Source organism: Rattus rattus, chromosome 8 (assembly GCF_011064425.1).
Source record: "Rattus rattus isolate New Zealand chromosome 8, Rrattus_CSIRO_v1, whole genome shotgun sequence".
NCBI lineage: Eukaryota > Metazoa > Chordata > Mammalia > Rodentia > Muridae > Rattus > Rattus rattus.
Genome location: NC_046161.1, coordinates 53,226,496 through 53,251,707, shown reverse-complemented (window position 1 = coordinate 53,251,707; position 25,212 = coordinate 53,226,496). Strand labels below are relative to the sequence as shown.

General features: G+C 37.5%; 1 protein-coding gene across 2 annotated transcripts in view; it reads left to right on the top strand.

Annotated features, from left to right (window-relative positions):
* Arih1 (ariadne RBR E3 ubiquitin protein ligase 1) overlaps positions 1 to 25,212 on the top strand; it is a 99,976-nt gene that overhangs the window by 69,391 nt on the left and 5,373 nt on the right. For both annotated transcript variants that reach the window (XM_032909512.1, XM_032909513.1), the window contains 8 exons: positions 3,714 to 3,780; positions 5,543 to 5,649; positions 9,392 to 9,434; positions 9,874 to 9,945; positions 11,528 to 11,658; positions 15,852 to 15,909; positions 22,686 to 22,946; positions 24,235 to 24,347. In XM_032909512.1, the coding sequence (XP_032765403.1) occupies positions 3,714 to 3,780; positions 5,543 to 5,649; positions 9,392 to 9,434; positions 9,874 to 9,945; positions 11,528 to 11,658; positions 15,852 to 15,909; positions 22,686 to 22,946; positions 24,235 to 24,347 (852 nt within the window). The remainder of the gene's footprint in view (positions 1 to 3,713; positions 3,781 to 5,542; positions 5,650 to 9,391; positions 9,435 to 9,873; positions 9,946 to 11,527; positions 11,659 to 15,851; positions 15,910 to 22,685; positions 22,947 to 24,234; positions 24,348 to 25,212) is intronic.

Genomic DNA, 25,212 nt, shown 5'->3' with positions numbered 1-25,212 from the left:
TTGTAGATTCTGCCAAAATATTTTCTAAAATGTATGTTGTGTTGTATATTCCTCACTAAATATGAGAGTTCTAGTCTTTTAGCCATTCTTGTGAGAATGTGGATTTAATTTCCAATTTCCTGGTAGATAATAATATAAAGCATTCTTTTACATTTATATCAGTTTCGGCAACTCTTTAAAAAAACTTTTTTTTACTATAGTTATTTTATTGTGTATGCATACCATGGCACACATGTGAAGGTGAGAGAAAAACTTGTGGGAATTGCTCTCTTCTATATAGGCCTTGGGGATCAAACTCAAGCTTCTGATAGCTTGCCTTTACTTACTGAGTCATCTCTCTAGCCCTCCATATAGCCTTTTTAATGAAGGAAGTACTTATTGGCTTGCCCTTTGTCTCTTGAGAGATGACTTATTTTGATGAACAAAGTTTTCATTTTGTCTTTAAAAGTTTAGAGAATATGTGGTTTAGAATTGCTTGTCTTACAGTGGAACAAAATAAATGCCCCTTTATTTCTGTGCAAAGAAACATACAAAAGTGTTGATTTTGATAGTCTATGTAGAAAGTCTAGCATGAAAACCTTTTGACATGTAAAAAATGAAACCATTTGTCAAGATTTGACAGATAATGCTGGAGAAACAATCTATTGTTTACTGGTAAAAGCCCAAGACATTTTAACTTCTAAAATGTTACTTAACAACTGTAAACGTAAATACATAGATTGAAATAGGGAGAAGAAAGAAGTGAATGTTCGGGGAACCTGCTCAAGACAGTGTGTGGCCATTATATGATCTTTGGCCATCACATAATGTATTTAGCCATGTGACTGTTTTAAGGAGAGGAGTTACAGAGTCAGAGAGGAATGCTTTGACGGTTTGTTGGGTTTTGAAAAGTTTTATTTTTGTGTGTCTGTATTTTAAGAGAATGAGCAGGATAACTGAGTTTTTGAGGTCTTTGGGATATTTTGTAGGATCTTGCTTCAAGAAAGGAAGGGAAAGAAGGAAATAGGGAAAGGAGAGGTAGTTGCATATTTACAAAATGATAGACAAATTCATAGAAATGGTGAAAGAATTATGTGATGTGATTTAATTACTTGTATTTGTTTGCAGTTTTATATCAAAGGGGGAAAAGACTTGAAAGGAAAATGTTTTTATTATTGATACTAAATTATAGAATAAAGATTTTTTTTAACCTATAGTGCTCTATATGTGTAAGCAATATTTTTAGTAATTGTACTTGCTAGTTTTATTTCAACTTGATACAAGATGTAGACATCAGAGAGGAGGGAGCACCAGTTGACAACAGGCCTCTGTACTAGGCTGCAGGCAAGCCTGTAGGGAGGGTATGATTTATATGGGAGGCCCAGCCCATTGTGGGTGGAGTCACTACTGGGCCTTTGATTCTGGGTTGAACTTGCCTTGAGGAGATACAGTAAGCAGTATTCCTCTATGGCTTCTTGCCTCCAGGTTCCTGCCCAATTTGACTTTCTGCCCTAAATGCTTTCCATGGTGAACTGCTATAGAAGTGTAAGTGAAATAACCCATTTTTTTCCCCCAAATTGATTTTGTTCGTGTTTTTTTATCTCAGCAAAGTCACTTGATTTCAAATCGTGGTAGCCTTTCAGTTTCTTTGTTAAGGCAGGAGTGATTCCTAAACTTGAGGGTAGTTAAATGCTTCTGATGGTGTGTTCGATGTGTGTTTTAGGGTTTTATTGATGTGAACAGACACCATGAGCAAGGCACGGTCTTATAAAGGACATTTAATTGGAGCTGGCTCAGAGGTTCAGAAAAGTATCATCAAGGTGGGAGCATGACAGTATCCAGGCAGGCATGGTGCAGGAAGAGCAGGCTTCCAGACAACGAGGATGAGGTTCTTAAAGCCCACACTCACAGTGCCATGCCTACTCTCTTGTGTCAACCTCCTAAATTCTAGGACTATAGTTAATCCTAAAACATTTTTATTATTCTATTTCTATTCAACCATTTACACATCTTCAATACCTTACCAAGCACCCACCTGGTTTCTGTGAGTCTATCTGGTTTCTCTTGGTCTAACCTAGAAATCATATGTAAATGAAACCATAATACTTGGTTGTTGTTGTTGTTACTGTTTTTTCCCCTTTTAGCTTCATTGTTTGGCATAGTTGTTTTTTGAGATTTATTAACTCTGTGACATGAATCACCACTTAGATTTTTTTTATTTTGAGTTGCATTCCATTATAACTGTTTCTGCATTTTTGTGTGTTTTTGTTTTGCGAACATTGTGTGTAATGTTTTGTGAGACACCCATTTTTAATTCCAAGTGCGTGTGTTTAGGAGGGAGGTTGAAGAGGTTTATAATGGTGGTCACACTGTTTAGGAACTGCAAACAGACTAATTATTGTTAGACTTTGCTTTCAACATGAATATGAAGGTTGAATGTGAAGCCCCCATTTGGTCTGATAAGAATACACTTGAAAGTAACCGTACGCTGTGGTCTCTAGGAAGAACGGGGGAGGATTTGAAGCTAAAGAAGAACAAAAGGGCTGGGCATGAGTGCGCATGAAATAGCTCATGCTTTTAATTCTTGGCACTTAGGAGGCAGAGGCAGGAGGATCTTTGTAAATTCAGGATATAGTGAGTTTCAGGATAGCCACGAGTACACTCTGCACAGTGAGACCTATCTTGATAGTAGTAATGCTGGGGGTGGTGGGGGTGGTGATGGTAGTAGAGGATTAACTATGAAGCCAGAGCATACAAAGCTGTCTCACTCAAGGATTGGACTGTATATGCATTGAAGAGGTTATTTTGTCAGTGGCCATCTCCCACTACCACTCTGGTTTTAATACCACCTAAACCCCAGCAATAACAACAGATCCCGGATAGTACTTCTTGAACGTGCTTGCCAAATGCTTAACTACTTAGCTATGTCTTCCACTCTTACACCATTTTCCTGTGACATTAAGAAAGATGTTTTCATTACACTAATGAGACTTCAGCTTCACAGTTCCTTATGTAATTTTTTTAAAAAATTATTTATTATATATTAGTACACTGTAGCTGTCTTCAGACACATCAGAAGAGGGCATCAGATCCCATTACAGATGGTTGTGAGCCACCTGGTGGTTGCTGGGATTTGAACTCAGGGCCTCTGGAAGAACAGCTAGCCCTCTTAAGCACTGAACCATCTCTCCAGCCCAGTTCCTTATTTTCTTACCATTGTGTTAGGAGTTTCAGAAAGTGTGCACGTGTGAATAGGACACACAGAGAAAACAGACTGTTATCTGTTTTTCCATTTACTTGCCAAGAACTACCACATGAAGGCAGCTCTCAAAATTATACACAGATAATCACCACACCTGGTTCTGTTCTTTCACACTCTTGGTGACAGCATCTGCTTTATTTCATGTACTGAGTTCAGTGTATAAAGAAGGTAGTCAGGAATTACAAAAAATCTGCAAGGGCCACAAACTTGCAGTCCTTAGGCCCTAACATGTACTTGGGAAAATAGAATATTTAGACAGAGGAAATTGTTTATCCAAGTCAAATTATAGAAACTTGAAAATCACCGTTAGTACAAATAGTTGGATTTATTGATAGTATATTTTGATATTTTCAACTTACGTAGTTTTATACCATAGCATAAAACAGTTTTGAAGTTACATTTTCTTTACACATGTCATTAAACTTGGCTTATTAAACTTAAACTTAGTAACTTGTTTTATTCTTGGTTTCAGGCGCCTGATCACAGATTCAAAAGTTAAATTAAAATATCAGCATTTAATAACAAATAGCTTTGTAGAGGTAAGTGGTTTATGTTTCTCTAATTTTAACTTTCAAAATTCTGTTTATTAATAGAAATATACTAGTTGTGTTCTTTTTACTGTAGTTTTGTTTTGTTTGGCTTGGTTTTTGAAATGTCTCACAGGGAGGCCTTGGTGAGCTTTTAACTTGTCAGTGTCCACCTACCTCTGCCTTCTAAGTACTGGGTGTCCTGACATTGTTAGTTCTCTAATTGTCTTCTTTGCTAATAAAGAATATGGTAGTCACTGGGCTGGAGAGATGGTTCACAGTTAAAGTACTGGCTCCTTTTCAGAGGACCCAGGTTCTATTCCCCAGTGCCTTCTTCATTAGGTGTGGGCACCACTCACTAACATGGTTCACAGACCTACATGCAGGCAAAAGATGCCCCCCAAGCTCCCCCCAATAATTCATTTCATACAAATTTTTTTAATAGACCAGTTGTCACCAAATTACGGCTTGCCTGTATTTGTAAATACAGTTTTATTGGAGGTAGATATAGTACTGCATGATTTTAAAACCCCAGCAGTCACGGAGGCTTAGACAGGTGGATCTCTTTGAGTTCCAGGACAGCCAGGGCTATGTAGAAACACCCTGTCACAAAAACAAACAAAAGTATTTACTGGAAAATGCCTGTTGCATATTTGTTCTTACTGATTTTGTGCTATAATGGCAGCTACTACAGAGGATCCTGTGTATAGGTTACAAAACAAAATGATTTTTTTCCTCAGGTTCTATTAAAAGTGCCAGTGCCTATTATAGTAACATCAGTATAGCTTGGCATTTTTGTCCTTGAAAATAGTCTTTATCTGTGCTAAAGATTAAACGATAAAACTACAAATTAATGTATATTGTGCCTTTTGAAATGATCAGTACACTTAAGGTTTTGCGTGTACCTTGGGATCTAGGACTCTCTGATCTATCTACGTGTTATGCAAGTGATCTCCTGATGTGTTATATGTCCACCCAATAAATTGATTTTTGAAACCTAGTACAGAATGTTGTTTAAGGCATATCTTGTTCATGTAATAAATATACTTAATAGCTTGTGTCTCATCTGGTTGGGGTGGAGTATACTGGGAAATTCCAGCATTGAAATGGCTAGGTCAAGAGAATTGCAAATTTGAGGGTACTCTGGTATATCTAGTGAGAGACCTCATCTTAAAACAGAGAGACATACAAAAACCAAAATTAAACAGTTTAAGGCTCCATGGGATTTATAGGTAGAATAAAAGATAGTTCTTACGTTTTGTAGAACTAGAAGTTGAAAGATAAATAATCTTGTGAGGGTCTAGGGATACAGCTTTGTGGTAGGAGGCTTCTCTGTCAGACAAAAGTTTTGATCCCTAAAACCAAAGCAAACAAATAATGAAGCCACAAACTTAACAGCACACTAGAGTTGGGGATGTCACTCAGTTGGTAAAGCACTTGCCTAAGGTGAGGTCCTTGATTTCCTTCCCAGAATTCAAATAAATAAGTTGCAAAAATGCTTAACATTGAATAAATGTCAATGTAATCTGCCATATTTTTAACAGAGTAAAATAGAAATACCATGTATCTCCCCAGATTCAGAGCAAGCTAACACTCATTTCTGATTAAAAGATAGTTATCAAAAATCAATAACACATCAGGAGATCACTTAAAAAGCATGATTACAGAACATGACAGCAGGTTTTATATGGTTTTGTTATTTCTCTTTGATCTTACTAGGTGTTGTGTAGTTTAATTTGTTCTGGTTTTTAAGATGTTGTAACTTGTGTTTCAGTGCAACCGACTGTTAAAATGGTGTCCTGCCCCAGATTGCCACCATGTTGTTAAAGTCCAGTATCCTGATGCAAAACCAGTTCGCTGCAAGTGTGGCCGCCAGTTTTGGTAAGCTGTGATTCCCTAGATGAGGGGAATAAATAGAGGATTTCTACCTCTTCTTTGAATCTTGATAGTAAAATGGGAAACTTCATGCTGGGAAATAAATGACACTGGTTAAAAGTAGTGTATATTTCTTTTAAGTGAGATACAAACCATGTCTTGAGTTTCTGTTCTTGATGCTTTCATCTTTTGGAGAGATGTGTATGTGTATGACAGTGCAGCCTGTGTTTTGTTTAAGGGAGTCTCATTTTGTAGCCCAAACTGACCTCAAACTCATGTTAATTCCAGCTCAGTGTCCAAGTGCTAGGATAGGCGTGTGCCATTCTACCCGTTGAATGTATTGTTCATTGGGGGAAATGAAACTATAATTATAATTTTCTTTATATTTCACTTTAACTTTTAATGAGAGAAAACTTATAAATCTGGGTTAATTGCCTTTTTTTAACATTCAGGGGTTGGGGGGAGAGGAAGAGAGAGAAAGGGAGGGTGCGTGCGTGCGTGTGTGCGCTCTCCCATACATGCTTGATGAGGTGTGGTGGTGTCTTAGGGATCAAACCCCAGTCACAGCTGAATGGCAGTGTTGGCTGTTAGATTGCTGTTTGTTTGACTGTATTTTGTTCCATCTGGCTCTTGCTGTCTTCCTCTATATTGTCACAGATTGAGAAATAAAGACTGTTTTATTTAAAAATAATAACTTTCCTTGATTTAGACAAATTTTTTTTTTAATCTAATAAGAAAATAATGCAGGTAATTTTGTTTGTTTAGGCCGTCTGTGTTGGTAACATGGAACTTCTGTAGTATATTCTTCTCTTTCTGAACACTAGATGTCATCTATCAGGAACTTTTCAACACCAAATATTGGGGAACATCTTAGTGTCTCTGAAGTGTTTAGCTGGCTTTTCTTTTTTTTCCCCCTAAATGGGAAGGTAGCCTGAGAATTTCTCAGTTTGAAAGTTTTTGTTCATTTTTTACATCCAAGAGCCCAGCTTTATCTTGAATATTATTTATTCAATCAAATATTCACTTTCATTGTCCATTTCTACCTTGCATAAAACAGTGTGGTGCAGACAATTATTAAGTCAGATTCTACTTTTTGCAGTGAACAGTTGTCCTCTAGTTCGTAATTATCAATTACAAAAATGTCAGAGACATCACCAGAATGACTTTTCTTGGCTTTAGCTCCACAGAGAGTCTCTTTAGGACTGACTGATGTGTATTCTCAAGATAACTGAAACCATCATCAAGTTTCACCACAATCAAGATAATTAATCTATACATATATTCAAGATAATGTATTTCTTTTCTAATACACATCCCAACCCCTGTCTGTTACTTAATTCCAAATCAGCTTCCTCATTTTAGGCTCACTTTTCATTAACAATGTCCTTTCTTAGCCTTGTGAGTTCCTATAACAGAATACCAGGATACTTTAGTATTTACGTGGCAGGAATGTAGTATGCAAGCTGGGAAGTCCTGCATCCGTGTGCTGGTGACTCTGTGTTGGTGTAAGTTTACTTTTTGCTGTATAGAGGATACCTTGTGATAACCTCACATAGTAGAAAGAACAAGGTAGCAGTGTTCATTTCCTTGTTATATTGTTCATGAATGCAGTCCTTAGGACAATTACCTTACAAATGTCCCAAGTATGTGTTTGTTGAGTAGAGCAGGCGGTTGTGTTTTTTTGAGAGAGGAATCTCTCTATATAACCCTGGCTGTCCTAAAACACATTAGTAGATTTGACTGGCCTCTAATAGTGCAAGAATTAAAGGTGTACACCATCATGCCCAGAAAGCCCTGCCTTTTAATGTTACCTTACTGTTGATTAGATTTCAACATTGGAATCTGATTTGTGCACATGAAGAATATAGCAAAAAGGTAAAATGATCTTACACTCGTTAAAAGAAAAGGAGCGATGTGGAGCTACCAAATAGATGTTTTGCTAGTATTTTAATATTCTGATTCTTTAAAGACAGCCATAGAATTAATAAATATCCAAATTATTTAATATCCAACATAATAGCTAAAGAGCAAATCACAAATTCATAAGCATGTTTAAAGTGCAAATTGTATTGATAAAGATCAACAATGTGTTGGTAGTTTAAGAGTTTAGCCCTTTGATCTAGACAGATGGGACAGAGTTATGAGCTGAGTTCCAGAACCACACAAAGCTGGGCACCTAACATGCACCTTTACTTCATGTGTTCCTGTAGTGAGATAGGAAGCAAAACCAAGAGGATCACTGGGAGTTTGTGAGCCAGCTACCCTAGTATACACAGCAGTGAGCAACAACAAAGGGAAGACAGGGTTTCAAACAAGGTCAAAGATGAGGAAAGACATTGTCCTCCACCTTGGAAATGTTTTACTGTAGCACATGTGTGCTTGCTACCACACATAAAATTTACCTTTGTAACATATTACATACCTACTTTCAAATTTATTCTTAAAACATTTCTGTTTTGTAAATATTTATTTAATACAGTTAGATTTATTTATGCATATGAGTGTTTTTCCTGTTTATCTATATACCACATGCACTTGGTGTCCTCAGAGACCAGAAAAGGGAATCAGATCTCCTTTAACTGGAGTTAGGAATAGCTGTCAACCACCACGTGTGCACCTGCAGTCAAGCCTGGGTCCTCTACAAGAGCAGCAGTGCTCCTACTGAGCCGTTGTGTCTTTCTGCTAGGAGATAGATGTGGAATTAATTTGAAGCTCCTCAGTTCCCTGTTCATCATGTGCCCCGTGCCTACCTTGTTAGAGAAATAATTTCCTTGGCTTCATTTCGCACTCTCTTTGGCAAACAAATTTTCTTTTGACATTCTTTAAATTCCCTGATAATATCATTAATCACTAATTTCATTTCGTATAACTTTTATTAAATTCGTTGACAGTTCCATACACATTTTGATTATTCTTGCCCTTTACCACTGCAGCCTACAGAGCCCACAGCCATATCTTACTTTAAGACTCACCGAGTTCACTCTGTGCAGTTTGCTACTAGTTTGGTGGGCTCCTTACCCGTGAGTGCGCTGTCATGTCCTGTGTCCCCCTGACCCTCATTTTCAGACAAGGTGGTATGTAGCCTTGAGTTCCCTATTCTCTCTTGAGACCTAGGATTCAATAGCTACCCTGCCCATAAGCATTTACTTTTCCTTCATTTATACCTCTTAAATATATATGTGCTTAGTGCTAGAATTAGAGGTGTGAGCCACCGTGCCTGGGCTTTTTGGCTTGCTTTATATTGCTTTGAATAGATTGGTTATCTGTTCACATTATTCAAGGATTTGCCTCTTTGTTTTCTAATGTATTGTTTACTGTATATTGAATAAAGTTGTGAATTAATCTGTAAATTCAGGTTTTTGTTCTTTAGTTGGAGTACTGAGTGAATTACAGGTAGAATGTGTACCAACGGAGCATTACTAGAATCTTCTCAGTACAATTCGAGTGAGCTAGTTAAGCGAAATTACTGTCTAGTTGTTAGCAGGGCATGTTGTCTTCATGTGTTTAACATCTCAGTGTGTACATACTGAGTACCTACTACATGCTGGTCCTAGTGCACACCAATTCTAAAAAAACTTCACTATGAAACAAACAGACACATTCCCTGGCTTGGTATTCCCAATAATTTAGAACGTGCTGACAGTACTGGAGAACTGTAGAATGTGAAATGGTTGATTTTTTTTTTTTTATCCTTTTTAAGTTATGCTAAGTAGGATTAATTATTTTAAACTCTTGGTGTTCTTTTCAGCTTTAACTGTGGCGAAAATTGGCATGATCCAGTTAAATGTAAGGTGAGGTTGGCTTTTGTTTTTAAGGGGATGATACATTTCTAAGATTTGATTAAAGATAATAGCTGATGCCTGTGTTAATTAACAGAAGATTTTATTTTATTTTATTTCAAGTGATCGTTGCAGGTAGTCTGTCCGTGCATTCCATGTGTCAGGCTCCCGTTTGTTCTTAGAATATCCGTTGATTAGGGCAACTCAGGTTTTAGGTTAATTTGACTTTTCTTCAAGATTCCAGATTCCCCACTCAACTTTAACCAGACAAAGTTGTTTGGTTGATCCTGTGTAAATGAGAATTTATAGGTACAAATATTCCTACTTTGAGTATATGTCTATTGAAAGTCAATTGCTTTTGCGTCTTACATTTAAAGCTTGTCTTTAAGTGCTGAAATAAACGGCTGTTCTCAAGCCGAGTTAAAATCTAACAGTTGTTGTTTTCAAATAGTGGTTGAAGAAGTGGATTAAAAAGTGTGATGATGACAGTGAAACTTCTAATTGGATTGCAGCTAACACAAAGGTTGGTCCATCTGTGTGTCTCCCCCGACCCCAGCCCCAACCCCAACTTGATAATGAACATGGATATGGGTAAGTGTGTGAGCATTAGCAAAAGCAGTGCGAGTTTGTGTCGGTATGGGCCTTGTGGTAACTTTTATCCACCCCCACGCCACCTCCTATGGTTGCCTATTTATTCACTTTCCGGTGTTTATTTTTTGGAGCACCTCTAAGGCAGTAATAGCTCTTTTATTATAAAAACACTGAGTTTTTCTGTACAAGTTAAGCTTGCTGCTCAAGTATGAGGAACTGAGTTCAGATCCTCAGTACCCATGTAAAAGAAGCGTGGCCGCATGCACCTGTAGCCTGCAGTGCTGAGATTCAGAGATAGGTGGATTCCCTGGAGGTCAGTGAGGGTGTCTCAGAGGAACAAGGCTGAGAGCAGGGCACCCAGCATCATCTTCTACTCTCTTGTACATTCGTGTATACAAAATATCTACATCACGCAGATTTTTTTAAATGTTTTGTTTTTTTTTAAAGCCAGGTGTAGTGGCTCATGTTAATCATTGCACTTGGGAGGCGGACACATCTCTCTTTGAGTTTGAGGACAGCCTGTTCTACATAGTAGTTCTAGGGCAGCTAGAGCTTTGTAGAGATATCCTATCTCAACAACAAAAACCTCTTAAGTTTATTTTTTGAAAAATGGAAATTTTGAGCTTCAGTATGAGTTCAGATTGAAGGTTAAGGTCTGCTTACCTGCTTACCTGACTCTGTACGCCAGATTGCTTATCTATGGATCCTACCTGACCTAGAATTAGTTTCTCTGTTATTTCTATTTTGTCATTTATTCATGAGACAAGCAGGAATAAATAACACCCTTAAAAGATTTATAGGTTTCTGGTGCATATGAAGCCCTGAGAATGTGGAAGGACCGCGCAGCTAGGGGACGGCACTAAGCAGTGTGCTGAGTAAAATCCTTAACTTCAGTAAAATTTACTGTGTGCTTAAAAATACTTTGATGGTTTTTATTTGGGTGGGGAGATGGCTCAGCAGCTGCTCTTCCATAGGACCTTGGTTCAATTCCCAACACCTGCATGGTTGCTCACCACTTTCTATAATTCTTTCTCTAGAAGATATGATGCCCTGTTTTGGTTTCCATAGGCGCTTGCATACAGATGGCAAACAGACAGACATAACCATAAAAACAAAAATAATTCTTAAAAAAGCATTACATTTTTGTGTCTATTAATACCCAGTAATAGCCAGTTGGTGATAGTGTGCACCTTTAATCTCAACACTAGGGAGCCAGAGCCAGGTGGATCTTTGTGAGTTCAAGGCCAGTCTGTCTACAAATCAAGTAGAACTGTTACATAGAGAAATCTTGTTTTGAAAAATACAAATGAAAAAAAAAATAGCAAACAAAATACCAAAACAGACAAAAAGAACCAGTAATAATAATATACTTTACATTTAATGATCTTTATTAGATGCTTACTACTTTTTAAAGTAACGTATGTGTATGAATGCAAATAAATGAAATCTATAACTAGCGTCTGTCCTCAATGGGAGATAGCATTGACACCAACTCTATAGTTTTTTTTCCATAGGAATGTCCCAAATGCCATGTCACAATTGAGAAGGATGGTGGTTGTAATCACATGGTCTGTCGTAACCAGAACTGTAAAGCAGAGTTTTGCTGGGTGTGTCTTGGCCCTTGGGAACCACATGGATCTGCCTGGTAGGTTGAACAAATGGTAGAATGCGTTCATATAGTTATAGGATGTATACCGCATGCAAATGATACTTCTGCCTTGAGCTTAAAAAAAAAAAATAAGGCGTTTCAACAGTGTATTTAAGATAACCACAGAGAGGGATTTGGTAGTCATATTTCCCACAGGAATTAATAATTGAGATAAACCTATCCATTGAGATTTCATTAGTTGAAAAAGTTGGAAACAGTAAAAGGAATACTGTGAACAGAGGTGGAGTAGTGTTTTTTTTAGTTCATGATTTTAATTTTAGTTACATTGTCTGATATGTCCTCTAGGTGGAGGTTGTAAACAAGAGTTTATTGTCAGAAATTTAACTTGTGTGTTTTCCTTATCCTCCACATTGTTAGACAACAGTTTTGTTTTCTAGCTAAAAATTAGAAAGCTACTGAGCAGAAGTCGATATATTTAGCTTCTCTTTGAAATAGGCTTGCATTCCTATTGGGACAAATTACCTAGAACTGGGAAGTAGTCCTTCAAATGTCCCTCTATTGTCTAATTTTATAAATTTTTCAAGACTGGCAGTTAATGTTAGATGCATCTGCAGTTGTTAATTAGTTGAATCTATTGGAGATGAGCTCCAGGACGCCCTGTGAGTGCCAGAGTCGGAGCGTGCTCATGGTCATTCTGTATACCAGCATAGTATTTCACTTGCATGCCTCCTATTTCTAGGTTATTTAGCACACAATAAATGTTTTGTAAACAGTATTATTTAAGGAATAATGACAAGAATAAAGAAATCTGTGTTCAGCACAATTGTGACTTTTCTTTAAAGGTTGTGAGGTTTTGTTTGTTTGTTTTGTTTTTTGGCGCCAGTAAAGATGGTTTCCATGAATGGATAATCCTTGAATAAAAGGCAACCCTTGTTAAATGGCATTGACCCATGTCCTTCTGTACTAATAGATAATTTTGTTACATGCCTCTTTATTTGGGAAAGTGCAAGTTAAATTGTAGATGCATTTTGAAAAACACAGGAACTAACACATTTCCTAATGTGAATTGAAAATGTTTCCGAGTGTTATAATATACAAATGACCAACTTTTTTTGATTTGTGTTACCTTCCTGCTGACTCCCTACTAAGTTGTGGGGGACAGAGAAAGTAAGGAGGTAGACTGTATTATAAAGTGGTAGTAAAATAGTTTGGATCTTGTGGAGATTTAAGTAGAAGTGGTACGGGTTTGGTGAGAGGGTCTGTTTTGTGTGCTTGAAGTACATTGTCAAATAATTCTGGTGCTTTGTGGAGACTGGATAGGCTAGAAGAGGGTTGCAAGGTCAAGACAAGATAAAGGAGATATGAATTTGAGAAACAAAAAAGGTCTTTGCTTTTAGTTAATTGTGACTTGTATTAGTTACCACAATTAAAGAACTAATAATAGGGATTACTTCTAAAGCTAATTCTAAGGTAAAAACTGGTTTGTTAGTGGCAAATTTTGCCATTGTCAGAGCTGAAGACTGATTCTGAGACAGCATACTATAGACTTATTAGGAACTAAAATAAGGTCACTGTATGCTTTTATAGGCAAGCCTAGTAAAAGGGGGAAGGGGGGATAGAGAAAGTGTGGGAAGACCTATGAGTTTGATGACATCTTCAATTACAACTTAGACTTTATGTTATCTAAAGCAAAAGAAATCAACCATAGGGGCTGGAGAGATGGCTCAGTACTTGAGAGCACTGACTGCTCTTCCTGACACCCTGAGTTCAACCCAGCAACCACATGGTGGCTCACAACTATGGGTAATGAGATTTGATGTTCTCTTCTGTTGTGTCTGAAGACAGCTACAGTGTATTTATATATAGTAAATAAATAAGTCTTTAAAATAAAAATTAGAAGAAATCAACCACAGACCGAATGGTGACCTGAGAGAGGGCCATGACTATTGCTCACTGACCTTGCAAATGTATCCTCCTTTGTCTTCTCTGTATGCCTTAAAATGCCTCTGACTTGTCAAAACAAAATTCCAAGTAGCACTAACTGTTACTTGAATTAGAAGTATAGAGAGATCCTAAATAGCTTGCTCTGCTAGTCTTTAAATCTGTGCTAGTTTTGGAAGGGAAATCCCACATTAAGATGGTGCTTTAAGACACATTTTAAAAAAATCACAAGGAGCTAGGAGTGACATATAACCATTAATTTCAGCAATCAGGAGGCAGGCGAATCTCTGAATGACAGGCTAGACTGGCCTATATAACTAATTCCCTGGCAGCCAGAATTAGAGAGACCATGTCACAGAAACAAACTAAAAAGAAAAGTTAAGATGGTTAGAAGAAAGGAAGAAGAGAATGTTAATAGTTAACCAAGATTAATCAAGGTAGTGAACTTTCAATTAAATTAAGCAAACTATTATGTTGAGAAGTATGAGTAACCAGGTGAAAATTAATATTAAATCATTCATTAACTTGTTATCCGTGTTACTTTAAGATCAGTTGGGTTATTTCTGAATAGTGTGAAATAGGCGACTGTCAAAAATAAGCAATTGAAAGTATAATTTCAAATTAGAATACTATGAACCATATTATTTCTGTAAAATGTGTGGGTTCAGAAATTTGTACCCTATGTAGTAAATATGGGTAAGAATATTTGGAATTGTTTGGCATTTTTGGAGTAAACATAATAGTATTTTATTTTTCTCAGAGGAATATCTTTAAAAGCTTCTTAAAAACCTCCCCCCTTCTACTTTCTGATACATTTTTTTTATAAGAGATTATCTTATCCCTCAACACCTGTTACTCAAGCATGTAAGTTGAAAGGAAGTTATTGAACACACATATATACATAGACAAATACTTTCTCTTAACTGCTTTCTGATGATGGTTAAAGTCAAAGATAATGTGTATTTATGTATGCAAGAAATATACACACTGAGTCACTTCTGAAAGGCTGAGGATAGTTCCTTGGCAGAGCATCTGCTTAGCATGCAGGAGGCTCTCCATACCTTAGCACCATGTGCACACACACATACTGAAATAACAATTCTGAAAAAGTTGGTAAGTCTGTACAGCAACTTAATATTAGATTTGCATTTTATTTCATTTGTGTGATTGTATATTACACAGATGCTCACTTATGGTTTAAAAACTGCCTACAAGACCAGAAGAGACCGTTAAGTAACTTGGAATTAGAGTTCCAGAAGGTTTCTGGCTGTCCATTGTGTATACTGGGAATCAAACTCTGCCCCTCTGTAAGTGTAGTAAGTGCCCTTAGCCATTGAGCCAATCCTTAAACTTCATGCAGTTTACTTTTAACATCTAAATTCAGTTTTTTAAGTTTGGGATGGAGGGAGAGATGGCATTTGTTAAAAGTCTTGTTATACGGGCTGGAGAGATGGCTCAGCAACAGTTAAGGGCACTGACTGCTCTTCCAGAGGTCCTGAGTTCAGTTCCCAGCAACCACATGGTGGCTCACAGCCATCTGTAATGGGATCCGATGCCCTCTTCTGGTGTATCTGAAGACAGCTACAGTGTACTTATATACAATAAATAAATAAATCTTTAAAAAAAAAAAAAAAGTCTTCCTATAGCTCTAGTAAAAGGTTCAGTGTTAACACATGCTGCAGCATCAGGTTAGCTCTCAGCGTCCTGCTCTGAACCACCTCTGTGCGTTAATGAACTCTGGACCACTCATCGAACGTTCACTGCAGTTGCTAGTTAGGCATTAAATAAATACCCAAAATGAGAATGTGGTCTCTAATGAGAGGTATGTAGTAGCCAGGTATAATAGCATGTAACCTCAATCTCAGCACCCGGGGGCAGTGCTAGGCAGATCCCTGTGAGCTCTGGGTCAGCCTGGTCTGTGTAGCAGATGTCAAACCAGCCAGGGCTACTTAGTGAGAACCTGCCTACACAACAAAACAAGAACAGAAGTGCCAGTCATTTTCACTCTGAGGAGTTTCCTTCTCTTTCCTTTTTTTTTTTTTTTTTTTTTTTTTAAATACATATATGTCATTCTATTTTCAGAGACAGCTAATATCATCGTGTGTAAAAGTCCGTAGCACAATCAACTCTTTGTTGGTTCTTTGGTTTGTAAAAGGAGAGATACAGCTTAGGAGAGAAGACGATCTCTTTGGAAGTGGAGTTAAAAGTTCAGGCTACATGTAAAAAATAAGCAGTCTTTTCATTTTATGGGTTTATGGTTTTCTGAAATCCTCTTAATTTCCTTTAAGGTACAACTGTAACCGCTATAATGAGGATGATGCAAAGGCAGCAAGAGATGCTCAAGAGGTGAGTGCAGCCACTGCAGCACAGCACAGCACTGGCTGGGGATTTCTGACACACATTTTTTGGGGGTAATTTTGAAAGAAACATTCAGTTTGAATTGTGCAGACACTACAGTAAATCCTAGATGTCTCCTTATACTTAGAAGGGACTCTTTTTATAGTACTTATTAGTTCACTTTTGTTTTCTGAGATAGGCTCCCTAACCCAGATTGGTCTCAAACTCATGATCCTTCTGCCTCTGCTTCTTCCAGAATGCTGATTATAGGCATGTGATTGTGTTAGTCTTTTTTGTTTTGTTATTTTGAGATAAGCTCTTGCTTTGTACCTAGAATTCCCGATCTCATCTTTCGAATGTGAGTTCCCAGGAGAATGCCAGTCACGCTCTTCCATGAGGACAGTCTTGGTTTTTTTTTTTTGCTTTCTTTGAGTTGAGGCAGTTACGATGCTTACTTTTAGGTCCTAGTGGTGGTGTGGTATCAGCACTCACTTCCACATTGTGCTCATTCAGAAAGGAGAGTGGACTGTGGCTTTCTTGTATAGAGCACACAGTGTGTTACTTATTTTTACTTTGTTTTGTCTTTACTTCATTGTTCATGTACTTCTGATAGGTCACTTGATTTTGAAACAGAATCTCAGGAGTTGGGAAATTTCCTGTCATAGGATAGAAAAGTGACCTGCTATTTGGTTAAGGATTCAAACAGTAGATTTGGATTTATAATACTTTGGAGTGTGTGTGTGAGAAATCTAGTAATTTTATAGTAGTTGTAGAACCTTGGTTTTTGGGGTTTTTTTTTTGGGGGGGGGGTCTACTTAGCCATTTTGTTGTTGAAATTCCTAGAGACAAAAAACTCTTTTTTAAAATGGCTTTCCCAGCTGGATATAATCGAAAACATGCTTTGCAAATGTTTGGTTTTGTTCAATTTTTTTTTTTTTTGGAGCTGGGGACCGAACCCAGGGACTTGCGCTTGCTAGGCAAGCGCTCTACCACTGAGCTAAATCCCCAAACCCCGGTTTTGTTCAATTTTTAAAGGCATTTCTTTATATTTTCTAGGTGTGGCATATTGTTGTGTGCTTTGTAATCCCAACACTCTGGAGGTTTGTAGGATCTTAAATTTGAGTCCAGCTTTTGGCTACATAGGAAGTTTCAGATCAGCAAGACTATTCCCACTCAACACACACAGACTTCTAATCTTTTTAATTATTGGTAGAAATAAAGGGCACTGTGTCTTTTTAAATTACAAATAATGAATGTTTGATAAATGTATGTGATACTTTGGTCCTTTTAGGGTGTGTAGGTCAGATAAAGCCATTTATTTTGCTGGCACGGATGTGTAAAAGGCTTGTCTGAGCTACAGAGAGAAGTTGATAGCCATTTAGTGAATTGGAAGCAGTTCAGTGAGATTCTGTTTCCAAAGGATGCTGTCTGTGGAATTGGGGAGATGGCTCATTGTTTGAAACTCAACTTAAAAATGCAAGGACTCGGGGCTGGGGATTTAGCTCAGTGGTAGAGCGCTTACCTAGGAAGCGCCAGGCCCTGGTTGGGTCCCCAGCTCCGAAAAAAAAAAAAAAAAAAAAAAAAAAAAAATGCAAGGACTCAGATTCTGATCTTTAACATCCACATTGTGGCTGCCTGTGAGACAGAAACAGGATTCCTGTGGATAGCTAGCCAACTGGATTGGCCATAATCAGCAGGATCCCTATTCAGCGAGAGTCCCTGCCTCAGCAAATAGAAAGTGGTCCAGAATGTTGGCTCTTGACACAAACACACATACAGGAAGGATAAAAGAGGGCCATTGAGATGACTCAGTGAGTAAAAGTAAAAGAAAATATTTACTTTATGACTTTGAGAAACCTGTTTATGATCCAGTATGGAAAGAGACAACTGATTCCTGGAATATTTACACACACACCACACACACACACACACACAGAGTTGAATCTCCATGTTAAGTTTGCCTAGTATGTATAAGGCTTTGATTCCCAGCACTCAAGTGGGAATCAAATACTACCTGTAAACTATATGTCCTCCATATATTCAACTTTGTTTTTCCCCCCTATTGCTAAGGAAGCCATATGCTTTAACAGATGAATGTGACTACTTTGAAAAAACTTTACTTACTAAAAGCAGTTGGTAGCTATATTTGGCTGGTAGGTTAGTTTGGGTTATTTTAGGAACTCTTTTTCAAATCTTAAACTTGTTTCTCATTCCATATCCTGGTGTTTATTAGAAAGATTTTGTTATTTGTATCGAAATTTTCTTTTTTAGTGTTTTGTTTGTAGAGTTGATATATTATTAGATGCTGCTGCTGCTGAAGATGATGAAGATATGGTCTCCAGTATATAGTCTTGTCTGGTCTGGCAACCAGGCTAGCCTGGAACTAAAGAATCTACCTGCTTTCTCCTCCTGAGTGCTAGGATTAAAGACATATACTACCACACCTAGCTTCATTGAGTTTTAATGAGAAATACTTTAAGAATCATCAAGTATATTAAAGTCCTCTAGTACCCTATGTGTTACTAGTGATAAGTTAGGGTTTCTGTTAGATTTTGGGAATTTGACAAACGTGCAGATAGTAGTACTTAGTGGAAATTTGTCATGCCAGGAAGATTAGTTCCCACATATTATATTTGCACGTTGGCATGATTCTTAGCTCATAACCATTGGTTTTGTACCTACCTGGGCCTTAAAATAATACAGCTTTCCCCGGTATGGTTGATGTGTGGTGTAAATCCAGCTCTGGAAAACTGAGAAGCAGAAACAGGATCTTTATTTCAAAGCTTCTCACATAGAGAAGGTGTAAGCAAGCACTGTGAGCTGCCTCTTCTGAAGGTGTTCAGTGTTGTGTATGACATGTGGCCATGGGATCACATGAAGTCAAGGATTAGAGCTGACGGTTAAGATAAAGACCACCTATCCACCGACCTTCCTATCAGTCTTTTCTTTCTTGTCTGCCTTCCCTCCTTTTCTTCCTTCCTTTTTTTTTTTTTTCCTTTTCTTTTCCAAGACCGGTTCTCTGTGCCATGGCTGTCCTGGAACTCACTCTACAGACCAAGCTGGCCTCAACTCAGAAATCCTCTGCCTCTGCCTTCCAAGTGTTGGAATTAAAGTAGTGTGTCGTCTTTATATTTCTATATGGAATATTGTATATATTCTCAGATATACATATAAATACATGTTGTAAATATGTGTACACAAATTTAGACATGCACACACAAATTAGAAAGTATATATTAGAAACCTCTGGATATCTATTATTTTTAGACTTTAAATCATGAAGAGAGAGAAGTAGAACTGCATGTGTAAGTGTGGTAAGATCACACTTAATATTTACTAATCATTTTGCATATATTCCTGAGTGCTAGAGATACCAAGTGTACATTTTAAAACAGTTGAACAGGGGTTGGGGATTTAGCTCAGTGGTAGAGCTGGGTTCGGTCCCCAGCTCCGAAAAAGAAAAGAAAAGAAAAAAAAAGTTTATTTTAAAACAGTTGAACAATTCTAGAGACTACATAAAAATGTAGGAAAATTTGGGTTAGCTATTTTTGTGAGAATATAATGCAAAAAATCTCTCAAGTCAAAAATTATATTATTTCATTAATAAACAATAGGCCTTATTGAATACAGTTATTGTATGTAGATGTGTTGGCTGAATGTTTGAAATTGAACCCAGTGACTAATGCCAATCACGTGCTTTACTCCTATACTGTATCTCTATCTCCCCAGCCCTCACCGTCAGGTTGTTATTGTAAGTATGTATGTATTTGGTTGTTCAAGAGAAAGAGAATAGGGGAGGCACAGACAGACAGACAGGGTCTAACTCTGTAGCTGTGGCTGGTCTAGATTTATGCTGTCCTCAATTTTGGCAGTCCTCCTGTCTTCTGCTTTCTAAGTGCTGGCATTACAGACTTGCATTTTCACACACAACGTCATATTTAAAGTTATCACTTATTTGAATTTACTATGATTTCAATTTTATTATAAATTTCTTTTTGTTTGGTTTTGGTTTTTGTTTTGTTTTTTGTTTTTGTTTTTTTGAGGCAGGATCTCATGTTATAAAGTATTTATTAAAATTTAAATGTGGGGCGTGTATGTGTATACACGTGTACATATGTGTGCATTTTCACAATGGACAATTCTCAGGATGTGGTTTCTTCCTGCCAGTTGTGATCTAGGGATCAAATTTAGGTTGTCAGACTTGTGCATAAGTACACAGAGCTATCCTGCTTGCTCATACTTTTTTATAGTTAGTCCAAATAGTATCTCTTTGTATTATTCCCCTCTCCCTCCCTTTTTAAAAAAAATGCCAATTGTTTGGCTTTTTTGGAGTCAGGGTCTCACTGTATAGTTCTTTCTGGGACTCTGTATAGACTAGTCTGTCTACTTAGTAATTCTATAAAGTGTTGTTGTAAAAATATAAAAAATAAAAAAAAGTATTGTTGTCTTTTACCTCGCTTGATCTGCACCGCAGTGCCCCAAGATATCTGCTAGATATCTCTGCGGAAACACATCCCAACTTTGCCGCAGTGGCCCAGTGTCTCCAGCCACCACACACTTTCCTATACTCAAACCCTCACATAAAAGAACACACAATACAATAATCTTAGATTCAATTGATAAGATATAATTGCCAACGTAAACATACAAAGCCGGGTACCATCCATCCCTTAAGAACATTGATAACAACCTGTAAATACACAGAGCAAGATCTTTATGTCAGCCTCCATTGTCCTGCCATGGCTTCTCAGCTTCTCCTCCTCTCTTTGTTCCAGTCTCCTCCTCTTCCTTCAAACTTTTCTCCCGCCCACCCTTCCTTCTCATCCAATGACAGGCCTTCTTCTATCCTGTACCTGCCTCACCTGTGACATCATCCCACAATAAAGCTAATAAGCAAATGCAGACTCAGTGACAACAAGATTGGACACTTAGTTGAGGGCTTGAAGATTGATCAGTGGTTAAGAGTGCATTTACTGCTCTTCCAGAAAACCTGTATTCCATTCCTAGCACTTACATAGTGGCTCACAACCTTCTGTAACTCTTGCTTCTAGGGGATCTCATGTCTTTTTCTGGCTACCTTGGGCACCAGACACACATATTAATAAACATAAAAGTTTTTTAAAAAATTACTTTTTAAAAATGCACTTTAAAAAAATAACTTAGTTGTATGGAGGTGCATATCTTTAATCCCAGTACTTGGGAAGTGGAGACAGGTAGATCTTGAGACCAGTCTAGTCTACAGACTGAGTTCCAGAACAGCCAAGGCTACACAGAGGGAATACACCCACCCCAAAAAAAAATAAACAAAATAAACAAACCCACTTAGTTGATTGTACTGTCTACTTTAGTTACCTTGTCTGAGGCACTATTGTGTTGTCTTTTTGCCTCAGGGTAGTTCTCTATTTTTGCTTTTGAGTACTGGGTTTTCAGGAAATTTGCTTAGCTTGTAGAAGTCACTAGATTCAGTTACCAGTAACACACACAGCTGCTTCTTGTTTTCTAACTCACTGCCTTCTCTCTGTCTTCGTTAGGGTTTTACTACTATAAACAGACACCATGACCAAGACTACTCTTACAAGAACAACATTTAATTAGGACTGGCTAGGTTCAGCCCACTATCATCAAGGCATAAGCATGGCCGAATCCAGGCAGGAGGAGCTGAGAGTTCTATATCTTCATCTGAAGGCAACAGAGTACTAACTTCCAGGCAGCTAGGACAAGGGTATTATTAAAGCCCACGCCCACAGTGACACACCTACTCCAATTAGGCCACACTTCCTAATAGTGCCACTCCCTGGGCTAAGCATATATAAGCTATCACACTGTGCAGACTGCTGTCCAGTGGAACTTAGTGAAATGCAAAGCACTTCTTTAGCACCATTGTTTAGTTTGTTGGCTACATGTGGCTACGTGTGGCACATGGCAGCTCTGTGGGAACTAGTAAGGTATTTATAGCAGTATAAAATAACAAAGGTAACTAGAGAACTATTTCTAATTTAAACTAAGTTACTATTTTATCTGCATATATATTAATTTTCAACTAGTACTTTAGTCAAAAAGTCAGTTATACATTCATGGAAACTGATGTTTTGATATGTATATGATGTTGATTGATGGTTCTAGCTACATAATTATTTTTGTCACTTTGGGTACCTATTGTTTTCTATGGTTAGAGTTTTGACATTTACAGTGTTTCGAATACACTGTATTCCCTCCTGTAACCTCATTTTAGTCTCTACTTTTCTGAGTACAGTGTTTTTGGATTCTTCATATTCGTCAAGATTCTGTTTGTATATGTATTTCTGTACACTTAGCATGTTGTCTCCCAGAGTTACTGCATATTACCAACATTTGGTTCTTTCAGGCTGAACAATCCTCCACTGAAATATGCCATTGATTTGTGAATGAATTCTCCGTTGATTTGTGAATGAATGAACTGATTCCATGGTTTATTTATTGCAAAGAATAAAGAGAAGTACAGACATACTCAACATAATTATTTCAGTTTTTACTGGATGCCCAAATGTGGTGATACGGATTGCTATGATGATTTTTAGTTTTTTGAGGGCCTTCAATGTATTTTCCATAATGATTCCTACCAGCAGTGTCCTACAAGAATTCCCTTCACTCCACATTATTGTCAACTCTTGGTACCTTTGCTTTTTCTAGTGATGAGCTGTTTTAACATATAAGATGCTATGTGATATTATGCTTAATTGGACACCAGCTTTTGTATACAATATGTATGTCATAATTCGAGACCTTTGTTTTTCTTACTGGGTCAGCGATCTAGGGCGGCCCTGCAGAGGTACCTGTTCTACTGTAATCGCTATATGAACCACATGCAGAGTCTACGCTTTGAGCATAAGCTGTATGCTCAGGTGAAACAGAAGATGGAGGAAATGCAGCAGCACAACATGTCCTGGATTGAGGTGCAGTTCCTGAAGAAAGCAGTTGATGTCCTCTGCCAGTGTCGTGCCACACTCATGTACACTTATGTCTTCGCTTTCTACCTCAAAAAGAATAACCAGTCCATTATCTTTGAGGTAAGACTAGCTCCTGGACATGGGGAAAGGATACCTTGTTTCATAGAACAGACTTTTATTTAAACAGGAGGAGGTGGAGGGGGGCGGGGCACTTCATTGAAAGGTAAGAGAAACTTTGTAATACTTAACTGTATTCAAGTGTATGTGGGTTAGCTAACTACTTAACTATACTGGTTCTATAGTCAGTCCTAGATTTTAATTTTGACTTTTATCATCATTTACCTCTGAAGATTTGCAGCAGATTATTTCTCCTCTTATTCCTTTCCTTCTTCACCTGGTAGTTTTCCTTTTTTCTAGTTTTTTTTTTTTTTTTTTTTTTGTTTTTTTTTTTTCCTTGAGATAGGAGATAGGAGGGTGGTTTAGCTATGTAGACCAGGCTGCTCTCAGCTGTTCTAGCTTCCAAAGTACTGGGAATAAAGGCTTATGCTACCACACCTAATTCATGCTTCAGTTTTAAAGCATCTTTATTTGGAAAACCTTTTCTAGCCATCATGTCAACTTTCAATATCGAGGCAAGATTTGTGATTATTGAAAACTTATGGTGTGCCAGGTGCTGAATAAAAACAATTTATATAGATTGTGTTACTTAAACCTCATGATATCCTAGAATGGTATTAGATTCTCACTCTGATCTGAAATAGAGAATAGCTGGTTGATGGCACAGAGGAAGGCACATCTTTGTGAATTCAAAGCCAGCTTGCCTGGTTCTATGCTAGCCACAACTACATAATGAGACCCTATCTCAAAAGAACAAAAAATAAAAACAAAATAGCAACAAGAACAAAAAATAATCCATAGAATACTGATCTTGCATATAGTGTGAAATAGATGTATTCATCTGACACTTGTTTTTAACCTCAGAACTCCAGAGGCAGGCGGATCTCTGTGGGGTTGAGGCCAGCATGAGTTACACAGAAAGTTCTATGCCAGCCATGATTAAACAGTAGATGATGTCTTTTTAAAAATAAAGGGCTTGGTCTGATTCCCTCTTCTGATATGTCTGAAGACAGTGGCAATGTATTCACACACACAAAGCAAATCCTAAAAAAAAAAATTTGAATATTTATGGTTAAAACCTCTGTTTACAGCCAGATTTATGCATCAACATTTGTTTTTCTTTTCATTTTTAATCTTAAAAGTTTTAATTTTTAGTTTTTTACTTGTTAAAGTGCTTATCAAAATGACTATATCCGTGTTGAGAGTAACTATATAGTCAGTAAATTAGCTAAGATGGATTATATTTTAGCTTGATTTTTAAAGCCAAATTTTACTTTATTTTCTTTTTCAGAATAATCAAGCAGATCTAGAAAATGCCACAGAGGTGCTTTCGGGCTACCTTGAACGAGATATTTCCCAAGATTCTCTGCAAGATATAAAGCAGAAAGTCCAAGATAAGTACAGGTGAGATTTTTAATATCTGATGGACAAATGGTGAGGCTCTGTATTGTTGATGTAGCTGCTGTGCCTCCCAGCTTCTTTCTGTCTATTTCAAGAAGTTGTGGAGGGTATATTGATAAGTATAGAGGAGGAATCTAGCCACTTATTCTAATGGCTTACTGTACTGGTTGAAATCCCTACAGTGCAGGAAAGAAAGGTTTTAAAAGGAATAAGTAGCCATTAGCATGAGGGAGTGGATAATAGGGTTTTGGTTCTTTAGAGCTTTTTGTTAGCTGTTATCTTTTAGGGGAAACTTAACTGAGCTCAGGGGTAAACATCAGTTTTTGATGCCTTTTAAGTTAAAAGTACAAAACCATGTTTGATTTCTGAACAAAAAGCTTTCTCCCAAAATGTTTTCCTCATATGCTGGTATCTTTTAAAAGATGATTTTTTTTTTTTTAATTTATGTGTGTGCATGTCTACCTGTGTGTGTTTGTGCATTGTGTGGATATCCATAAAGTGCAGAAGAGGATATCACATTCCCTGGAGCTAGAGTTAAAGGCAGTTGTAAGCCAATAGGTGTGGGTGCTGGGAACTGAAATGATACCAAGAGGTGGAAAGATGTCTCAATGGTTACAACATTCCTGGTATCTTTTTTGTTTGGGTTTCTTTTCATGGTTGTTTTTTTGAACCAGAGTTTCTTTGTGTAGCCTTGGCTGTCCTCTGTAGACCCGGTGTCCTTGAACTCGAGAGATTCACCTGCCTCTGCTTCCCAAGTGTTGAGATAAAAGGCGCATACCACCACCACCTGTCCCCAGGTATCTCTTGAATAATAGTAAGGAAACTAGGAAGTTGGAAGTTAGAGATTTAATCCCAGTGTCTTCACTTC